At 29.1% G+C, this 21,006-nt stretch overlaps 3 protein-coding genes across 3 annotated transcripts in view; 2 read left to right on the forward strand and 1 right to left on the reverse strand.

Annotated features, from left to right (window-relative positions):
* On the forward strand, positions 1–5,713 carry LOC107438574 (DDB1- and CUL4-associated factor 17). The gene is made up of 2 exons (XM_016050887.3): positions 1–1,005; positions 3,986–5,713. The coding sequence occupies exons 1-2, from the start codon at positions 261–263 to the stop codon at positions 4,780–4,782; spliced, it is 1,542 nt and encodes a 513-aa protein (XP_015906373.1). The 5' UTR covers positions 1–260; the 3' UTR covers positions 4,783–5,713.
* A 4,106-nt stretch (positions 5,714–9,819) lies between these two features.
* LOC139424767 (RNA pyrophosphohydrolase-like) overlaps positions 9,820–21,006 on the forward strand; it is an 81,874-nt gene continuing 70,687 nt past the window's right edge. The window contains exon 1 of the mRNA XM_071181597.1: positions 9,820–9,830. The gene's annotated coding sequence lies outside the window, so the exon portion shown is untranslated. The remainder of the gene's footprint in view (positions 9,831–21,006) is intronic.
* The window catches only part of LOC107438573 (sequestosome-1), a gene marked incomplete at its 5' end in the record, with an annotated part of 17,998 nt that continues 9,238 nt past the window's right edge, over positions 12,247–21,006 (reverse strand). Inside the window, 5 exon segments of the mRNA XM_016050886.4 lie at positions 12,247–13,233; positions 15,157–15,472; positions 16,725–16,880; positions 17,900–18,111; positions 18,937–19,186. Of these exon segments, the coding sequence (XP_015906372.1) occupies positions 13,088–13,233; positions 15,157–15,472; positions 16,725–16,880; positions 17,900–18,111; positions 18,937–19,186 (1,080 nt within the window). The 3' untranslated portion in view covers positions 12,247–13,087.

Below are 21,006 nucleotides of genomic sequence, written 5' to 3' on the forward strand. Positions count from 1 at the left end.
GGTCCATGAATCTTCGTTTACTTGTTAAATATATCGTGTTATCGAAAATCTAGTAATTGTCTAGTCATTGACTGTTCTTGCAATTGCACAAAAATAGAAAGCTCAAAGCAAGTCATCAATCAAACAATATGATCAATGTAAATAAACAAAGAGTTTATTTCTTGTTGTCCGACGCTGTAGCGGTGATTAGCTATCCTCCGAAGCAATATGATTTCTAATTACGTCGATACTTAAGAAATTGGCTTATTTTTATTAACATAATGTCTAATAATCGCGGAGAAAAAAATGTTTTACTTTTATTGTTAAACCGGGAACGATATCCGAAGTCTAGTCCGTATCGAGCGAATAAAATCCTACGGAATCTTATTTTAGCAGAAAATAGGACTTATTATAATATGTGGTGGGAAAAATCATTGAAGCCAATAATATATGAAGGAGGGCATTTTTATTTCAACAATTATAATGTGTGTACTACACTTTACGGTAAAAATTGTAGGCCTTGTTTTTCTCATTCTTTCAAACAAACATCCGCTATGAGAAAAATTATTGATGCAATTACATACACTTCACCAGTTTATAAAACTATTAAACAATCTGTTGATAATCCTCTAGAAAATATACCTTTGTCAAGATATATTATATACATAACTAAAGATGATTGGCTTTGTCAGCACAAATGGGAGAATGGATCTTTAATGAATGAAATATATATTAAGCCGTATAACGAAAATATATCATTCTTGCATTGTGACTGGAATAGTTATTCTGAGCAATTTGTTCTCAACTCGGTGCTAAATCCTAAAGGGACAAAGAAATCAAATAATGTTGTAACTATTCTTGCAGTTTTTACAGTTTACCCTCTCGAATTTCATGCAATGTTTGAAATTAAGCGTAGTGCATTTGGAAGAAACTGCCAACACGTCAATGTATCTGATCAGATGATGATTTTAGGAATGGGACAGCATGGTGTACACATGTACAATTTCAAAGATGTGTTAAATGAAGGTATTCTTTAATGTACTAGATATATGTGAATTATATTCAAAATTAGGATTCATTTGTGCATGAATTATATTCAAAATTAGGCATAAATCATTACGTTTAAAATTATTGGTGATTCAGGGCAGTATTAACACGTTTTTAATCATGATTTAAATTACAATTTTAAAAATAATTTACTATTTAATCAATGTATTTCAATTATATAATTTAGTATGATATTTATTTAAATGCAAATATTTTTAAAACTTTTTAAATGTGTAGTTTGTGTACATAAATAATGAAAAAAGACTTGTTCTACCGTGAGTAATTTAGAATAACAGATTTTTTTTCTTTTGTTCCTTGATTTGACATCTAACTGACAAATAGGGTCTTTGTTTTTACATATTCGTGAAAGTATTGAACTTAAATAAAAACAACTGTCGTTTTTTTTTTAAAAGTATCTAATTTTTTGCCAACCTTAATACTCTTATTCTTGACCATTAAAGCATAACTTGAATCAAATAATAATTGACAAATAATTGTAAATAAATGTTAGTAGCCTATAGGCTCAGTGTTACCGGTTGAATGATCAAGCTTATGCATGTAGTAAAATGCTTATACTTTTTCTTAGCTACTTACATTTATAAGTATCTAAAACATCATATTCAGTAATTAAATCAGCAATAATTAATATTGTGGAATTATTTCTTTTTTAGTACCCGTTTGCATCTACTGCAATCATCAGTGCCATTGCCTAATACTTTTAATCAGTGCTCGAAAAACCGCCCGTCATCGGCGGTCAAAAATTCACCACGGAATGCGGATTTCTCGAATCTGACGTCCACGCGGAGGGTCATTTGCCCGTTAATGTTCGTGATACATTTTTAATTTTTGTTATCTTACAAGTGTCTAGCTCCTCACTTCTAAAATGATCCTCTAATCTAGAAATATAGCAGCATACTGCGTATGGTGGAATTGATGTTTTCTCTGTTTGGGAGTACTGGGACTGTTGAAAGGGTCTTTTCAGCAATGAACTTACAAAAAAACACATTACATTCTGATCTTAAACGAGAAGCGTTAAACGCAATGATGAACATCTACCTAAATGGAAAACCCCTTTCAGATTTCTGTGCAGAAACCTCTGTAAATCATTGGCCTGGTTGTGGAACTGGCAAACGTCATATTTGATTCATTTAAAAATCGCAGTACCATCAGATAAATTGTCATTCCGGATAACTTGACCTTTGTCATTTAAATGACTTCATAAAAGAAATACTAGGTTACTATTAGTAACCTAGTATTTCCTATATTACTGTATAATGTAATCCTAGTTACTACTAATTCATTGTGCAATTTATATAAATGTTTGTAATAAATAAGAGAAAATGATATTTTTATTTATTTAGAAGCTACGGGTTAGTTTCAAAGGAGGACTGGTACATTGTTGGACAAGCCGTCCTTGGGGACGGGTAAAATTTCTGAGTTATTTCGAGCCCTGCTTTTAATAAATTACTTATAATTTTATATGTTAAAATGGAAAGGGCATAACTGCTTTTTCACTGTTTACTTCCGTCTGTATATAATTATTTTTTAACATTTTTTTGTATCAGGTTATTAGAAAACTTGCTAAATATTTTGGCAGAGATGCAGTGAAACCTCCAAGATAGACCACCTCTGTGTAGCTACCTTCTCTATTTACAACCACTTTTAGGAGGCATAGAATTTTTTCCGTAGGCTTTGTTTTGAAGAAAAACTTCAAGAGAGACCATGAAAACCTCTCCCGGGTAAACCTCCGCACCAAATGAGGAAAAGTTCAAATAAGGAAACAAGAAAAAATATCAAAATAAGAAATATTAACAAAACAAATAAATAGATTCATGTGTATTATTTTTGTGAGTGGCTCTTATTTAGAGCTTTTTGACAATTGCTAAAAGAGATTGACAACCTCATGTTACAGTACCCTAAAGACGATATCGTCAATGATTTAGTTTTAGAGTTAAAAGTTAAATTAGAAAAAGTTATTTTGGAAAAAACTAAGTATCTCAAACAAACAAACCTCTTATTTTATAAAGTAAACTAATTTTTCTGATATGAAATAAAATACAAATTTAAACAAAAACATAATTGTTTGTTTATTTAAAATAGTTCTATCATTCATAATTGGTAAATTTGGTTTTACACTTAATTTTATCAGTAGGAATCATTTTAATTTATGCAAAATTTAATTCGTCAATACAGTTTTCATGAGACCAATGCAAGTGGCATTTCCGCGCCAATAAAATGACACTGAGTAAAATTGAAATCTCTTGCAAAAAATCATGTAACCTTGAATAAAATTTTGAAGTCGATAGAAGTAACCCCTAAGAGCGACCAACCTCCTTTAACCCTTTCGTGCCGACTGTCACATGTACATGCCAGTAAGAAACACACTCACTTCCAGGCCGACACGCCAGTGTGACAGCGTTTCCTCGTTCACCCCGGGCCTCGTTCACGGGCCATTTGTGCCAGTGTCCTGGAACGTTTTAAAAGATAAAATTACTGCCGGAAGATAGCATTGTATGTCCATATGTTTTCAGATACATGTAGATTTGACCTTCTACTCAAAATTAGGGTGGTATGACTCACATACACATGGTTTTTTTAAATTTTATCTTTTAAAATATTCTACTTAAAGATTTGAAAGAATGATTCAAAAAATAAATAATGCTTCTCTTTACCAAATTGAATTATTGAAAGAGTATGAAGCAATTGATAGCTTAACCAACCACAAGTGCTTCATACTCTATCAGTTTCATGAATAAAAACGTGATTTATTTTTTGAAAAATATTATTATTTTTTACACATTGAATTTGATAGCTGTGTTGGGTATCCAGAAGAAGAAAAAAAAGTTATGTGAATGTTGAATTTTCTTGTATTTTAATATATTTTCTGCAATTATCTTTCAGATATAATAAAATAATTATTTGTGTGCAATTAATATTTAATTGTTTTGTATTTTTGCAGGAAATTTACAACCGTACAGAATTGGTGAACAGTATGGTTCAGAAGGCAAAGTTGGTGTCTTTCCTACAGGACTCCCCTTTAATTTGATTGTTAATTCTGCACCACCTCTTTTATTTAATGTTCAATGTCATGACCAAATTGTTCATTTTGGTGGCTACCCTTTGCATTATATTTATCTGAAAAAAACTCGTGATGAAGCATTATTTACTGTTAAAAATGTTTCTCAAAGCAGAGAAGCAAAAAATGGTAGCATAATGAGTAGTGTATGGCTGTGTGACAATGGACATACAGTGACTTTTCACCCTGATGGTTCTGGTAGAATTTTACACACTACTACTCATAACATTCATTGCTATAAACTTTTCAATACATCTGGAGCATCAGAGTTGAAAGAACTCTATACAATGGGGTTTTCTGCTTTATCAACAAAAACAGACATTTTCAGTTCCTTTGGTAGGAAATATAGTAAAATCTATCCTGTTGCTTCAGTATCTGATCAATACATTCTAGCTGCAGATTATGAAGATGAATTAGAATTGTTTGCTATATTAGGAATTTCGCCTAAAAATTCTAAATCAGTCGGATTTGTCAAATTGTATGACAATTTAACGGGAGCAGAAGTGAAGTGTATTAATCTTAAAAAATATCTTTGTGATACAAACCACTATAGTCTTGATATTGATCTTGATTCAATAATTATCATTGAGAAAGATTTACAGAGAAATTTTTCTGTATTTTTGTATCAGTTGTATCCACTTAGTCCAATTGTATATCGGAGTATCACTGATTCAGATTAATTTGTATTAATTGATACTGAAAATATGTTTTACCCTTTTTATTAGTTTACATCAATGTAGATTCCAATTTAACGGATTTCTTTGAAAAAGAAAAAAAAAACAGCTTTGCAATTTCATTAAAAAAAGTGAAGAGTATAAATCTTTAAAAAAAAATTTGATACAAGCCATTAGTCTTCATATTGATCTTGATTCAATAATTATCACTGACAATAACATGAAATCATATTTTTTTATTAGCTCTGCTGTATTTTTATGATATTTTTTATAATTTGTATATCAATAGAAATAATTTGTCTTCATATTGATCTTGATTCAATTATTATCATTGACAATGGCATCAAAATTATCTGGTATGTTTTTATTAATTGCTGTATTTTTATTGTGTATATATATTTTAATTTTGTGTAAAACAAACAGTATATCTTTTATAGATGTTATTAGGTTTTCTCAAACCTAGATCTAAACTCTTGTTATTTTACTACAAAAATGTGAAGAATATAAATTTTTCACAAATATTTTTATTACAAACCATAAAGTCTACATATTGATATTAATTTAATGATTATCATTAGGAAAGAAGTCAATGAAATTATTATTATTATTTTTTATATTTGTTGTGTTATATCAAGTAATATGAAAAATAAATTTCATACTTATTATTAGATTCATTAAAATATAAATTCAGTATCATTTAGGTTTGTTTAATTTTAAAGAAGTTTCACAGGAATAAATAATGAAATGTTTAAGTTTGGAGAAAAATCTTTATGATACTGAAACTGAGAAAATCAATGTAATCTCAATATTAATCTTCATTCAATAATTAATATTGAGAAAGACTTAAGGAAAGTTCTTCTGTATTTTTTAAATCAGCTGCAGACCTGATACTTTATGAAACTATTGGTATCAATAAAGAAGAACTATTTTTTATCAATTGTTTTTCCAATGCATTCAATATATAAAACAAGAAATATTTATACATTGAAAAAATTCCCATACTGGTGATATTAGTATTAGTATAAGTGATCGCAACGCTCGAATACCCCATTCGAGGAGAAGACCGGTTCCACGTCTTTGGCCCTTCCCTCTCCTCTTTTAAGTAGTATAGGAATGTACTACAATATTTTTCCTTTTCTTAATATTTTTCGTTTTTAATTAATTAAAATAGTTTTTAAAATTTCCATGATGCTTTCTTTTAGAACTATGTTTAATGTAGCTTTCAGTTCCATATAGTTTCCCAGCTTGAAAGATTTTAATCTATATGAAAATCAATACAGAATCTAACGTACTTCCTTCTTCTATGACTCTCCATACGCTAATGGTGAAAGCATGCGAAATGTTTCCATAGAGAGTTCCGCTAATGATAGAGAGTTCCGCTCAGCTCCACCTGTAGCCCATTTCGATCGCCAATACACGTATCACTTCCACACATTTCAGTACAAAAATTCGCCTCCTGTGTGCCTCTGGCACGGTGCATAGCTTTTTAAAAAGTGCTTAAAGGTGCTTATTTTCGTTTTTTAAAAGCCTTTAAAGGTGCTTTTTTTATTGAGTATTTTTAAAAAGTGCTTAAATTTCCCTTTTCGCAAATGAGAGTTTTTCTTTACCATGTCAATTTTCGCCATGTATTATGCATAAGTGTGGTATTCACATTGTTCTATTCAACGTTTTCATAATCCATTTCGACATACTGCCGTTTCGTAGGGTATGACAGCGGCAATCATTTTACATGTTTGATGAAATACTTGGGGTCCACATGTGCGTATACTGAGCTGGGTTCAGTGAGATTCTTGCACTCTCATGTGCAACTCTGCTGCATTTTACAAGATATTCAAAAATTCAGGCTTCATTTTCCACCTTCTGAAATCGAACCAAAAAATCTCTCGATCTTTTTATGGTGGCTAATATAATCAAGAAAAATGTTCTTCGTCAGAAACTAGTTATTTTATCATGATCATGTTAAGTCTCTGAAATTTTTTTCATTTTCTTAATGTATACAGTGCTTAAAAATATTTTTTAAGTGCTTAAAAAGAACTTAAAAGGTGCTTATTTTTTGCTGAAAGATTTGGCTGCGCCCCCTGTCTGGCTTCCTATTGTTAACCTAAAAGAGTACTGTGATACTCTGGAGCAGTGTTCCACGGCCCGCTGGGAGGGGGGACGTTGATTTTTTAATTTAATTGTATTTAAAAATGCTTTCAAAATAAAATTCAGTTACACCAAAAAATAAATATAAAGTGATTTAACATTTTAACTTACTAGAACGCTAAATCAGTGAGTCATGATCGAGTTCTGATGAAGTTCTTCAGATCCGAGAAGACGAAGTTCTTCATTAGTTCCAATGTAAATTTCGCTCCTCGCTTTCGTGTTTTATTTATGATATTTACAGTTATGATGGATAGATTTTTTTTTTATTACGACTAATTGAAAGAGAAAATATTTGCATTGGTTTTCTTTTTTTTTTTTTTTTTTAAACATTTTGAAACATTCAAAAAATTTATGTGACTACCTTCGGGGGCCCCTTTTTTTTAAATAAATAAAATTTCAGTGGAACACAAATATTTTTAATTTGGGGTATAAACCCAGGAATTTAAATTTAGCTTCAATGAAATGGGCGTCCCGATACCATTTGATCCACCAACCGGGGGTTGGGGAACACTGCTCTAGAGTACCTCCTAGAGCAGGGGTGGCGAACCTTTATGCACCAACGTGCCATTTTTTCAAAATATTGTTTAATGAGGTCATAGACGTGCCGTCAAATAATTTTGACTTCGGATTATTGGGAAAATAATAATAATAAATACTATAAACTCAAAACTCTTTATTTACTGTGAAAAAAAAAAACATTTTGCAATGTGTCACTTATCAGAGTAATTCAACTTAAAGTAACATCAGTGTGACTTCTGTTGTTGCAGATTAGATGACAAATAACTTATATTAGGTTGTAAGATGTTAGTTTAAGCAGGACTGCTATTTTTTTTTTTTTCTGCCGGTTATTGTTAGTTTGGTTTTTATGGTCATAAATGTTTTTTGGCACTAATTGTTAATTTTTTTGTTAGCAATTTTTTATTTATTTTGTTTGTTTTTTGTGATTTTATATTAGTTGTTAATACGCTTCATAGTGAAGTCTGTGATCGGTGGCGTGCCTAGAATGGTGTGTCGGGTGCCATAAATGGCACGCGTGCCATTGGTTCGCCATCCCTCTCCTAGAGGAAACAAAGACTATTTTTTACAAAGTTTTTGATAGTCTTTTAAAAAATAAAATCTGAGACACTCGCTGTATATGAACTTGGGGTCAAGTACCTGTTTCTGATTTATGTTAAAAAAAGGTATATAACACAAATAGAAAACGATTCTGATAAAGAAAAAAACAGTGTGGTTAATTAGGAAAAGTTTTGCTCCAATACTGATTCAGCAATAATTCATTCTGCTGAGGAAAAGGGGAAGATAAAGATATGGTTCCGTTTTTAAAGCTAATTCCTTTTCATCTGGAAAATGTTTTGAATTACTAGTTTTGACATTGCAAAGTCTAATTTTTATTAATTCTTGTCCAGTGAAAGTAAGTTTTAAAAAATTCAAATGATTCTTTTAAAACCCTGTATTCATCCAAATTGTAAGTTCTGAGCAAACAAAAAAAAAATTTTGAATATCAAGACTAATAAACGCATAATTATTTTTACAAGGATTATCAGAACAACTATGGACTTGACAGTTGTTATGAGAAATATACATAGTACAAAATTTAATTTTGATGTATAAATGCTAGTGGCTGTATTAAGCCTTAATATTCTATTTGTGTCAATATATCATGAGTAGCTGGCTCCTTACATATATATCTCCAATAGAAAATAATTTTTTTGAACTTTCCATTTTTTAATTTTCCTATTGATTACAATAGTATTTGTAAAATGTACTATACTGAATAGGATTATTCAGAATTTAGGTGGAAAAGAAGTAAAATAAGAAAATCTAGTCTTAAAAGAGACTATTTCATAAAATAAAAAGAATATAATTTTGTTCTATTAATATATATCGTTTCTAAATCATTTACGTTGAATTCAAAATTGTAGTTTGTACTAACATTATACAACACCAAAAAAATTATAATTTTTATTCAAGTCAATTATTATAAAAATTGCTATATTTTATTAATTTATAAGTATTAAAATAGCATGATCTAAAAATAGATCATCTCTAATAATATATCTTATCCTTTATCTGGTATATTAAATCTTGAGCTCAAAAATTCTGTTGTCTCTAGTTCAGATTAAGTCTTGGATGGCGTTGGACAGTCGACCCAATTCTGAGTATACGGCCATCACTGTTTATCTTCGTAGCCTTGTAATTTTGATCACAATCTAGATGATAATAAAACTCCTGCAGATCACGCATTGGAACAAATATTTTGAGCTCAATAATTCTGTTATCTCTAGTTCAGATTAAATCTTGGATTATAGATCTTGCTGGCTTAATGCCCTAAAGTTATCTTGAGCTCTTCCCCAATGTATTTTATTTTATAACCGGTGTTGGACAGCCGACCCAATTCTGCGTTTACGGCCATCAATGTTTATCTTCATAGCCTTATAATTTTGATCTCAATCTTGAAGATAGGGAACTTATGAATCAAGCATTTGAACAAGCTAGCTTCTGTGGAGAACTTTTTTGGTGGAACTAAGCAGCATTTGCGTTACATGAAGAGAAAAACCTTCCACAGTTAGCCTGATGGCAAAGGCAGGGAGCGTAACCAAATTTTCAACAAAAATTAGCCACCTTTAAAGTACTCAAATATTTTTAAGCACTTTAAAAAACTTTTAGAATTAGGATGTGAGCCCTAATAAAAACATTTCCTTCGTACTGTTGAAAGCTCCTTATATATACATTAACAAAATGCAAAATAATTTTCAAACACTTTACATGATCATGATAAAACAACTAGTTTCTGAAACAGAACTCTTTTCTTGATTATATTAGCCGCCATAAAAACAATTTATACACAATTTCAAATTTATTCAATATTAAGTGGCTCGTTCTATTTTATTTAATTAATAATTACTTATGTAAGTGTGTTACTTACATATTTTTTAAACTAATATTTAATTTAGTTGAAAAATTTAATTCTAAATTATAATAAATTTTACTATTATTTAAAAAGGTTATTGAGTATTTTTTTAAATTTAAATAAAAGTTATTTATAAAAGCATATTCAACAAAACATTTAACAATATTATGTTTATATAATTTGTAATGTATAATTCGATCACACTGAATTTATAAAGATTTGTAAAGAATTAAGTAATCTAAGACTTGTATAAATTCATATTATAAATGTATAGCAGGGTGCGTAGCCAAATCTTTGAATCAAAAATAAGCACTTTTTAAAAACTTTTCAAGCACTTCACAAAAATTTTCAAGCACTCAAAAAATTCATATTCAATCAATGATATTATTGAAAAACAAAAACTTTTTATAAACAGTTTTAGCGTTAAAAAAAAAAAACCAAAAAGAAACGGGTGTAAATCGAAACAATCAGTACTTTCCCACATCACTGAGTGAATTCAACTTGACCCTGAACTCAGAACAAAAGTACCCTTACCCCCTACTTCAAAAAAAGTGTTAGAAGTAAAATAAAATAAACAAGAAAAAAATTAAAAAGAAAAACATTTCATAAGGATCTGATATTCTCTATCCGAATTGGAGCACTCGGGTTTCGGTTTCAAGTGTGCATGCGCAAGTCATAACGTGGGTACGACATGAAGTCCGCGTAAATGATTACGTAGCAAACTTCCCTTTTTTCGTGAAATGCATGGGATCCACCAGATATCACTGAAGGGAAAAACAATTACTCGAAAAAAAGCACTTTTTAAAAACGCCAGCTGAAAAAAGCACCTTTAAAAGCTTTTAAAAACGAAATCCCCAAAAAAGCACCTTTAAGCACTTTTTAAAAACGCTACGCACCCTATATAGTTAATGGCCCCTAATAATTTTTTATTTAAATATGTTACATGGATCAGTATGTCTTTAATGAAATGATTGTAAAAAAAAATTTTTAAATGTAAATAAATGAGTATTGAAGCTGAAAATTTTTATCAGAAGTAAATTATTATATGGTCCCTACACTTATAATATTTAACAAATCTGAGATAATGAAATTTTTTATTTCAATTTTTTTTAAAAATCATTAGATTTTTTAAAATGACAAATCTGAATAATATAAGATTTTGTGCTGCATTTAATCCTCTATGTCAATTATGCCCATTGCCACCGCAGATCCACCTCTAATGTATGTCACTGTTCTAGAGTACTTCTGAATAAAGAGTTGGAAAAAGTGTCAGAAAACTGCGTTATTTTTAATCCTATGCTGGTCCTCAATTATGATAGCTATCAGTCTATGACAGGCAACCTAATTCAGTTCATAAACACAATAAAGATACAATGAGTAAATAGCATTAAGCAGCTACAATGTTGCCATGTCCAACATGTCATTAGTCTCACAAAAAGGGTTATTTGTAGAATTTGCTAATCCAAATATGTTCAATTTTTGTTCTAAAGCTAGCAATACTGACAGATTGCAAAGAATGAGACTTTCCTTTAAGAAACACTAAATTCTCTTTAATGAGTCTTTTTTTTTCTTCTTGTATCAAAGATGAGATTGTGTGAGACCTGGACAATGACCCGTGGAGATGAAAATACGATAGCTAGATTCGAGAGAAAAATACTGCACGGCATTTTTGGTGACCTGGTAAAAACGGTACATGGTTTAGAAGATCAAACACGGAACTTTACAAAGCATATAAAGAACCTGATGTCATCAAAATTCAAAGGATTAAATGGGCAGGCCACATTGTGAGAATGGAGGATAGCAGGACAACCAAAAAAGTCTTCAGTGCCAGGCCAACAGGTACAAGAAAAAGAGAACAACCAAGCCTAAGATTTTTAGACTGCCTTGAAAAGGACCTTCAAGTTTTAAAGATACTAAACTGGAGAACCTTGGCTAAGGGAAGAATGTCTTGGCATAGGCTTGTTGAGAAGGCCAGGGCCCATCCTGGGATGTCGTGCCAATGAAAAGAAGAAAGATGAGATTGAAATCTTGCACCAATGATCCATTTAGCGTTGTGGTAATAAATACAGATACACATGATGAATTACTCATAAATGAAAATAAAGTTGCAACTATAAAAAATGCCAATATTAAAAAATAAACTTCTAAATATTTTTTTTTTTTTTAATGTTTCCTTCCATTATAATTTAAGTGATTTATTTTAAGGAAAGTGATACGTAAAAATAGATAATTGTCAGATTAGTTAAGAAAAATTGCAACTTTTTATTTTCTTACTTTTAAAAAAAATATGCAAAATTGTCTTGAAAAATTTTCCCATTTTATTATTTACAACCAAAGGTCAACATCTTCGAAGAACGGTAAAGACGGAGAGAGAGAAAAAGTATGAATGAAAATAAATGAATTCTAAACAGAAAGTTGTTTAAAGAGTATGTTTTATTAAAACTTAACTTACAACAAATATTTTTGATAATAATATCACATTTACAAAATTTTGCGTGAGTAAAATGTTCCAATTTTTTTCACAAGAATTTATTTTAAACACCCAAGAAAACAACATTTTGCACAAATGACAAAATATGTTACATATTTCTGTTTAACACAAATAAAAATGGCCCAGAAAGTAAAACTTGACAATAAAAAAAATAATATGTCTACTAAATCACAAGTAAAATAATCGTGATGCATTAGAATGGATATTTGATAAAGTGTATTTAAATGTGAGAATAGTAGTTTAATAAGGAAAAAAAAACAATTAGCCAATATTCATCTCTAATTTAACAAGTAGTTAGTTATATTCCATACGTATAAAACTAGTTGAATCCACACAGGAAAAAAAACATTAAAACAGTCTTTTACATGATTAAGAGTCAAATCTGTTATTTTCGAAGCAGCTTTACTTTGGTCATTGATAAAAAATGTCACTATATTTTACCCACCTTGCAATCTTTGATAAAAATAATAATTATTTTTTAAAAATATTATTTAGGGTTATCATGTATGAGAATAAAAATTAAATTTATATTTTTCTTCACATGATTTACATCTGTAAATTAAAAATAATTCATAAATGAGCCTAAAAAAATCTTTTTCCTAAACAATATTGAATATGTAGTATGAAAGACACAAAATATAAAGATCATAACATATGTGCATATATATTTACTGAAAAATAAACAGTTCTCACTACAAAATAAAACAGTACATGGAATACAAGAAGTAAAGATTAAAATAATAGCGAGTCTATCAAAGAAATATCTAACGGCGACGGGTATTGGGATATAAAGCATCAAGAGTTGCATTGATGTTTCCATCTTTTGTAATCAAAAGTCGCTCAAGCCACCCTCCTTCATTTGTAAATCCCATGGCTTGCATTTTGACCAAAGCATTCATTATTTCAGGATCTGTGAAAGGAATACAAAAATATTCTAACAATGAATTTATATAAACATAATAAATGTAGCTGTAGAATTATTACAAATTAATTAAATATAATAATGCATGGCAGAAACTTAATTCATATTTAATAATTATAACTACCACCATGGCCTACATTGCAATACATATTTAAAACAAAAATATTCTGTTCAATCAATTTCAATTGTAAACTGAAAGAAAAAGCCTAAGAAATGTTGTTCATTTTAATCTGTTTAAGGTAGAGTTTTGTTTTCAACAGCCACCACTTTTTATAGTTTAAGGCACACATGGGGGGACCTCTGAGTTATTCATTAAATTCAAAACTGAAAGTGAAGAATGGTAAATTGTTCATTTAATTTTAGTTAAAGAAAATAGTTCTAAAAATTAGTTTAATATAAATTTTTAAAAAATAATGTAAATTATGACTATAACGCATTTTTTAAAAAAAAAACTTAATTCTAAGATATTTTTAACAAATAAAGTTATTATAGAAACATACAGTTTTTTTTTTCTTAAAAACTTAGTCAACAAATTCCAAATGTTCATTTCTTCATTTTTAATTTCATCTTCGAGTCAATACAAACATAGTCCGGTAAAGTGAAGAAATGAGTAAATGCTCAGAGAGGCAAATAAACTTATTTAAATAAGCAACAAGCTGCAAATATATTAATAAAATTTTAATTCTTTCTTTACGTAAGTAATAATACTATAGTGAAAGCTTATTTTTTATTGAAATTTTTTTCTTCAGCATTTTAATGCCCTAAAACTTCATTAGTTAATTTGTTCAAACATTCTATTATATTCTGCACAAAATATTTTACATGCGATAAACATTTCTCAGCCAGTTAAAAGGTGCATTCTCAAGTGAACATAAAAATTGTAGATTTAGAGCTTAAGTAAATAAATGATAGTATCTTACTTTAATATATGAGAAAACTTTTTATTTTCATACTTTGTTCTAGTTATAATACATAAATACGCCTTGTCCCCATAATTAGAGAAGATAGGAAAAATATGCTTATAAGTCTCCAAATTTCATTCACTGTTGAACAACTATCATATAATTCATTTCTGTTTCTAACTCAATGAGTTGAAGTATATTCCATATTATTTTTATTTACATTTTTGCTGTTTGCAACAAAATAACTAACCATTACAATTTTTATTATAGTAAAATTTTAATATTGTTAAAATGTAATTTTAACTTAGTCACTGATAGGATCTCTTTTTCCGCTAGATGGTGTTGCCTCCCCTCTCTGATGCAAATAATTGAACATATATCACTTTCCCCCTCTGTTAAATATTCTATTCCTAACTATAGAAACTAATTTTTAGAAATATAGCCACATAGACACCGTACACAGTGTACATTACTATTCAAATGAGTTTCTTTCCGGCTTTTACATTTGCAGAACATTTTAAGACAATGTTTAAAAAAAAATTAAACTTTATGAATAAATGTTCTAAAACATTGATAAAAATAATAGCTAGAAAACTGTAACTGAATTACTACTTTGCTTAATAGGCTAAAAAAAACTTAAACTTTATGAATAAATATTCTAAAACATCTACCTTAATAATGACTAGAAAACTGTAACCAAATTGCTATTTAACTTAATATATTAAAAGACTTTGATTTTAGATAGTAGAACCAGATTGCAATTCAATAATTAAAGTTTTAAAATAATAAAAAGAAGAAAAAAAATCGAAGTACAGTATTATCTTTAGATGTTATAAATATAGTGTACAATTTAATAAAATTAAATTTGCCAAGTTTTAAAATAATAAAAAGAAAATTAAATTAAACCTCAACTAAACAAATCATAATTCCCTCAAAATAATTAATGCTTCAAGAAATGCATAAAAATTGTATGTTATATTTTATCACACTATCACTCAAAAATACTTACCGTAATTTATAGCCACATTTTCATTTTGATTCAGTTTGGCAAACTTGTCACTTTCATTTACTGCAGCAACAGCAGGCTTTGGTAAGATTTGAGCATCGGTCAGACTTGAGCCTGTCTGTACAGGGGGAATTTCTTTGACTTTTGTCTCAGCACAGACTTCACCAGCAGATTCAGAGCCTTCTGAGGATGGTACTTTTTCGAATATTGAAGGGTAGATACCGGAGTATTTTGGTTTGGCTCCATTGTCATTTGCAGATGCTGTGTCCTTTTTCTCCTCTTCTTGTTTATTCAAGATTGTCCAGCCATCAGAAGCTTCCTTTAAGAAGAGTATAAAATACAAATCAATAAAGTAAAAAATAATATAATTTTAACAAATAATTAGTTGTTTCTTTTAATGAAGATAAATTACAACAATAAAATTTTGTATATAGTTATAATAAATTAAGCAAATTTGATTTTAGTATGCAATCCTCAGATAAATGAAGTTAAAACAACATTAAAACCCAAATAATGTCAGATAAAATCATATATAATACCAGATTTTTTTTTTCTGCAGAATTATATTCTAAAGATACTTTACTTGTTCATCGGAAAGGGAAGAAATACTCCTAATTGGACAATGACTTGCTTGCTTCAGCAAGAATTTTAAATTAATAAAATTTAAAAAATGAATAATAAATAAACAAAAAAAAATTCTAAAATCACAGAAGTTTAAAAGATAACTCGCTCTAGAAATGATGTTCTTTCGTTTTTGAAAGAACACCATAATACTTAAAAAAAGATAAAAGCATTTTATACTTTAATAAAATATAACTGCGAAAGAGGATTTTGTTACAAATTGAGATCGGAATATCAGAACTCCATGAAATTGGGGAGTGTGGCGTAAATTCCATTTTAAAAATTAGATTTTTTAGCAACCTAAATCCATGACTTTCCATGATTTTTTTAAAAACATAGTTAAAATCATGACATTTTATGACAAATTTTGTTCAATACCAAAATCCATGATTTTTCATGACTTTCCAGATGCGTGGATACCCTTAAAATTAAATATTCCTCTCTTGAATTAGTATATAGGTCTTAAAATAGTCATTGACAGCAGCGACTTTGCTTGGCTGTTCTTTGGTACTAGCGCCAAATATATATAACTTATTACCCCCCCCCCTAATTTATAATCCAATCTTTTCAAAATTTTACTTGCCCTCCTACTCTGAGGGTCAAACATCCAAGTATGTAAAAAAAAAAAAAAAAAGATGTTTATTCAGAGAAGATGCATTTTTGTGTCTGATTTTGTAACTTAATTAATAGTTAGCACTAACAAATTAACATAATTGAAGTCACCCCCCAAAAACCATTAAGATTGACACTTAGTACATAAAGATCTGATCATTATAACAAAAGTTATTCAGGGTGATATCTCTTCTTTTTTTTCTTTTTTTTTTTTTTTGTAGACTGTACAAGGAACAATAAGTTTCCTGACAGTAGAATTACAAAATTAGTTTGGAAGCAGTAATAAAAAGATATCAGTTTTAAAAATTAAATTTCCAAATATGCACAATAATACTTACATTATCACCAAAAAGACCACAAGGTTTAGAAGAGTTTTCTCCCTGTCTTTTTTCTACTGAATCTCCAACAGCAGATGAGTCATTTTTCTCCAATGACTGCTTTTTTTCATCTAAATTTCTTTCCTCTGCAAGCTTATCAGATTTTCTTACAATGTCCTTAAAATTAACAAAAACTTAAGTATTACTCTTAAAACTTTTAAAAATAAGTAATCTATGATTCTCAACAATCTGTTATGATAATTATGTCATACATCACCATTTTAAAGCAATCTTATAAGAGCATATAGTTACAATATAGTATGGTCTCAAAAAAACTAGATTACTTTTCAAAAAATATTCTTATATAAACCAAAAAGTTATAAATATGCATAGTTTATAACCAGAAGCTTAAGAAAATAAAACTTTATTTATAAAAGTTTTAAAAAATAGTTCTATATTTGAACACTTAAGATTATTAATTATTTTAAACAATCCAGTTACTTTTGAGAAGTTTTATTACAGACTTCTGCTACAGAAACTATAAGATTTTTCAACTTATTTCTAGCATTATTGAACATGCACTGTGTTAGATTAATTCTAGTTGCTTTGAAAATGCTTTCTCTTTTCTATGATGCAGAAAAACACCAAATGAAATAATTTCAAAATGGGGCAGAAGTAACAAAAGCTGTTTCTTTAATTAGATTTTATTCCCCCCATCCCAAAAAAAACCATTGTTGTTATTTTCTGTATGTTTTAAATAGATATAATAATCACAGTTGGTCATTAAAATAATTGCATAATATTCCTAAAGTTTACTTTCCCAAAAAAAAGAAGAAAACACATTTCCTTTAAACTGCTAATATAGTTACAAATGCTTAGAAATATTTTTATTCTATTTAATAATGTTATTCAGATATCTCATGGACTTAGTAGCATTGTTCAAGCAAAATTGACCCTCGTACTACAAGAATAAGTTCAGAAAACGTATCTAAACAATGAGAAAGTAAATCTTAGAACGTTTTTAACATATAGCAGGGATCTCCAGAACTATCGATCTATTCCAATAACCAATTTTAAGAGGACTAGGCATTGTGTTCAAGAGACAAAATTTGAGTCGAACAGAATTTTGATTATTAGAAGACATTCTGGTATTTTTTTTTTAAAGTGCAATTTTTGTCTATCCAATAAATGCTTACTTCAGTAGGAAAGAGATTAGAAAAGCCTAAATCTTCTACTGCTTTAGTTATCTTTTGAAAATATTCTTCAGCTGGAAGAGCTGTAGAAGCAGTGGGTGTAGGTTCTACCTTAGAAGAGTCATTATTATTCTTCTCATCATTTTTATTATCTTGTTTTTCACTAGAGTTGCTAGGTTTAGGTGGATCCCTTTCAAGTTTTACATCCATATTTCCTAAAAGAATATAGTTTTAACAAAGAAAACAATACAGATTAATTTCTATGTTTTGTATAGAAATTATATTAGCTCAATCATATTCATTTAATAATGAAAAATATATCTAGTAGAAGAACAATTTATATATGAGCCTGTATTAGGGAATCTGACCTTTATTTTTGAATCTGGCCTTTATTTATTCTGAAAGTGGAATGAGTTCATTTGGAGTTAAAAAGTCGTTAATTTATTTATTTTTTTACAATTTTGATAATCTTTGCTGCAATTTGATGTTTCATCAAATTATACTGTTAAAAACATCACCTAAATTAATTAAACTTTGCCAATATTTTTAATTCCATTCAAATACTAATCCTTAAAAGGCTTTAAAAATAGAACAAATAAAAAATAGACTTATTTTACTTTCAAAAATATGGCATGTGGTTGAAAGAAAGTGAGAAAATTAGATAACTCTTAAGAGAAAATGTATCTTTGTTTGCACCAACCATTTACTGGTGATAAAATCAGAGTAACTTGAACATGAATTCGATGGATTTTAAAATGAGACCACAATGACACAACAAGGTTTTTTTATCTTGGCCAAATCACTTTAAATTTTGAAATTAAACTGTTGCTATGAAAAGAAGACCTTAGGAATGGCAGCATGTTGATATAATTGAGTTCAATCCACCTCAAAATTTGCTTCATTAATTGGATCCATTGATGGTACAAAGTTTCTAACATACAGTGATTGATTGATTGAATGTAGGGTTTAGTGACACAAAGGCCAAATGTGGACATGCTAACATACAGTGATACATGCCTGATAAATAAAGTATTACATACCTGAAACTGATTCCATGAAATTTAGAAAACCTCCTAGATTCTCTTTCATAAGTTTTTCTGCAGAAACACAGCCGCCTTTTAGAAGTTCATCAAGTATTCCATGCCAATGGTCTTTTCCAGAATCAGATTGTTTTGCACTTTTCTCATTTTGATTGGTGGAAGCAGAAGCTGTAAAATATGCAGCAGGGCAACGACCAAACATGGATCTCCAAAATTTACGAGCGCCATAGAAAACCCACTCCCGTGGAATCTAAAATCAGACAAAAACATAAACTACATTATTTATGAAAAAAATGGCAAGTAATAAACTATCTGCCTTACAATAACAATATTGTTATTATAACAAGCTTAATTAAAAAGTAAAGCATTCCCACGGAAGCCCACATTGGTCAGGGGTCAGCAACCCGCAATAGAGCCAGGGAGAAATTTAAGTTAAGGGTTCTTAATTTCATGATCAATGATAATGTGGTCAGACGCACATAGTCCATCCTAATTTCTCAGAAGGCTGCTACTTGTTTTATCTGAAGCTACGTGAGCTCCAAGCATCCATCAGGGTAAGAAGACCATCTCTTCCAATAAATGCTCAATGCCACAATGTTGTCACTCATATACACATACAGTCAAATCCCGTTTTTGCGAAATTCGAAATAGCGAAAATTTCAAAGTAACGAATATTTTCCGAATCCCCAAATGTATTTCCATGTGAACAATGTATAAAAAATACCGATATTACGAAATCAATTATCCACACGGGTAGCAGCAAAGTTTTTTAAAATTTTAGGGTAATTTTAGGAACTTTTTTCAAAAAATTTTAGGTAAATTTTAGGGGTAATATATGATTTTGCTAGGATAAAAACAGATCACACGGTAGTTTATTACATAACAGAAGATTATTCTTATTCATCCATACATATCATAAATAATTGCAAGTCATAAAATAAAGCTCTGAAATTTAATAAGTCAAGAATGAAATCTCTAAAGTGTAAAAATGAAATTTCAACTTTACATATTACTTAATAAAAATTAAGTGCATAATTCAGGAACAGGCAAAAGTGAGAATAAATCAAGAGTAAAAATAAATTAACACCAACTTGGAAAAATTAAATATACTTTATTAAATCCAAAACAATTCGTAAATTAAAATGCAACGCAAAACTTTACGAACTTAAAATTATTATAAGTGATATATATATTCAGACGTGCCAACCTAGCAAAATTAACATTCAGGAGTTTCCCTAACAAGAATTCAGGAGATTTCAGGAGGGGTAAAAAAAGGTGCATGGTATGCAACATTTGGCACTTCTAAGGAATTTTAAGTAAAAAATTTATTAAATATAAGAATGCAAGAAATTTTACACACTAATAGAGCAATAATTGTTTAAAAATATTAAATGGAAATAAAATAATTAAACACAGATTTAGCAACACAAAACTATATTAGGTAGATACTCTTTAAATAAATACCATTTCCTTAATAAAACATTATTCAAAAACCCGACACTGTAATAAAAATACACAAAAACTTTTAAAAAATAAACAAATTGAATAAGTATTTTATTTTAAAAAACCAATTCAATACTAATGTCTGTACAATAAAGAACCAATTATCCGGGATGCTCGGGACCATCGCTATCCCGGATGTCTTAATTTCCCGGTTTCCTGGATCGACAAAAAAGTGTCGTTAATCGATGTTTTATCAAACCCAAATTACAAGGAAAAAATGTAAACACATTTTAAAGTAAGAGAAAAAAGAAAAGCACTCCTAAATCTAAAAAGGAAAAAAATTGTAGAAAAATAAAATTTAAAAGAATAAAAAAATTTGCAAGTTTAGACAAGAAAAACAAGTTTAAAAAATAATTACGATTCCTAAATCAACTAATAAACAAAACCAATGATTAAATAACGCAATATATTTCATGGGGGGGGGGCGAAAATAAAAGGAAAACCTATTAATCTAAATAAAAACAACACTTGAAAATTATCGAACCGAAACGATAGTTAAAAAACGGCACTAGCATAAATATTAAAACCTAGAACAAGGCAAGATCAACGGACTTTAAAAAAAAAAAA

This window comes from Parasteatoda tepidariorum, chromosome 6, assembly GCF_043381705.1.
Source record: "Parasteatoda tepidariorum isolate YZ-2023 chromosome 6, CAS_Ptep_4.0, whole genome shotgun sequence".
Taxonomy (NCBI): Eukaryota; Metazoa; Arthropoda; class Arachnida; order Araneae; family Theridiidae; genus Parasteatoda; species Parasteatoda tepidariorum.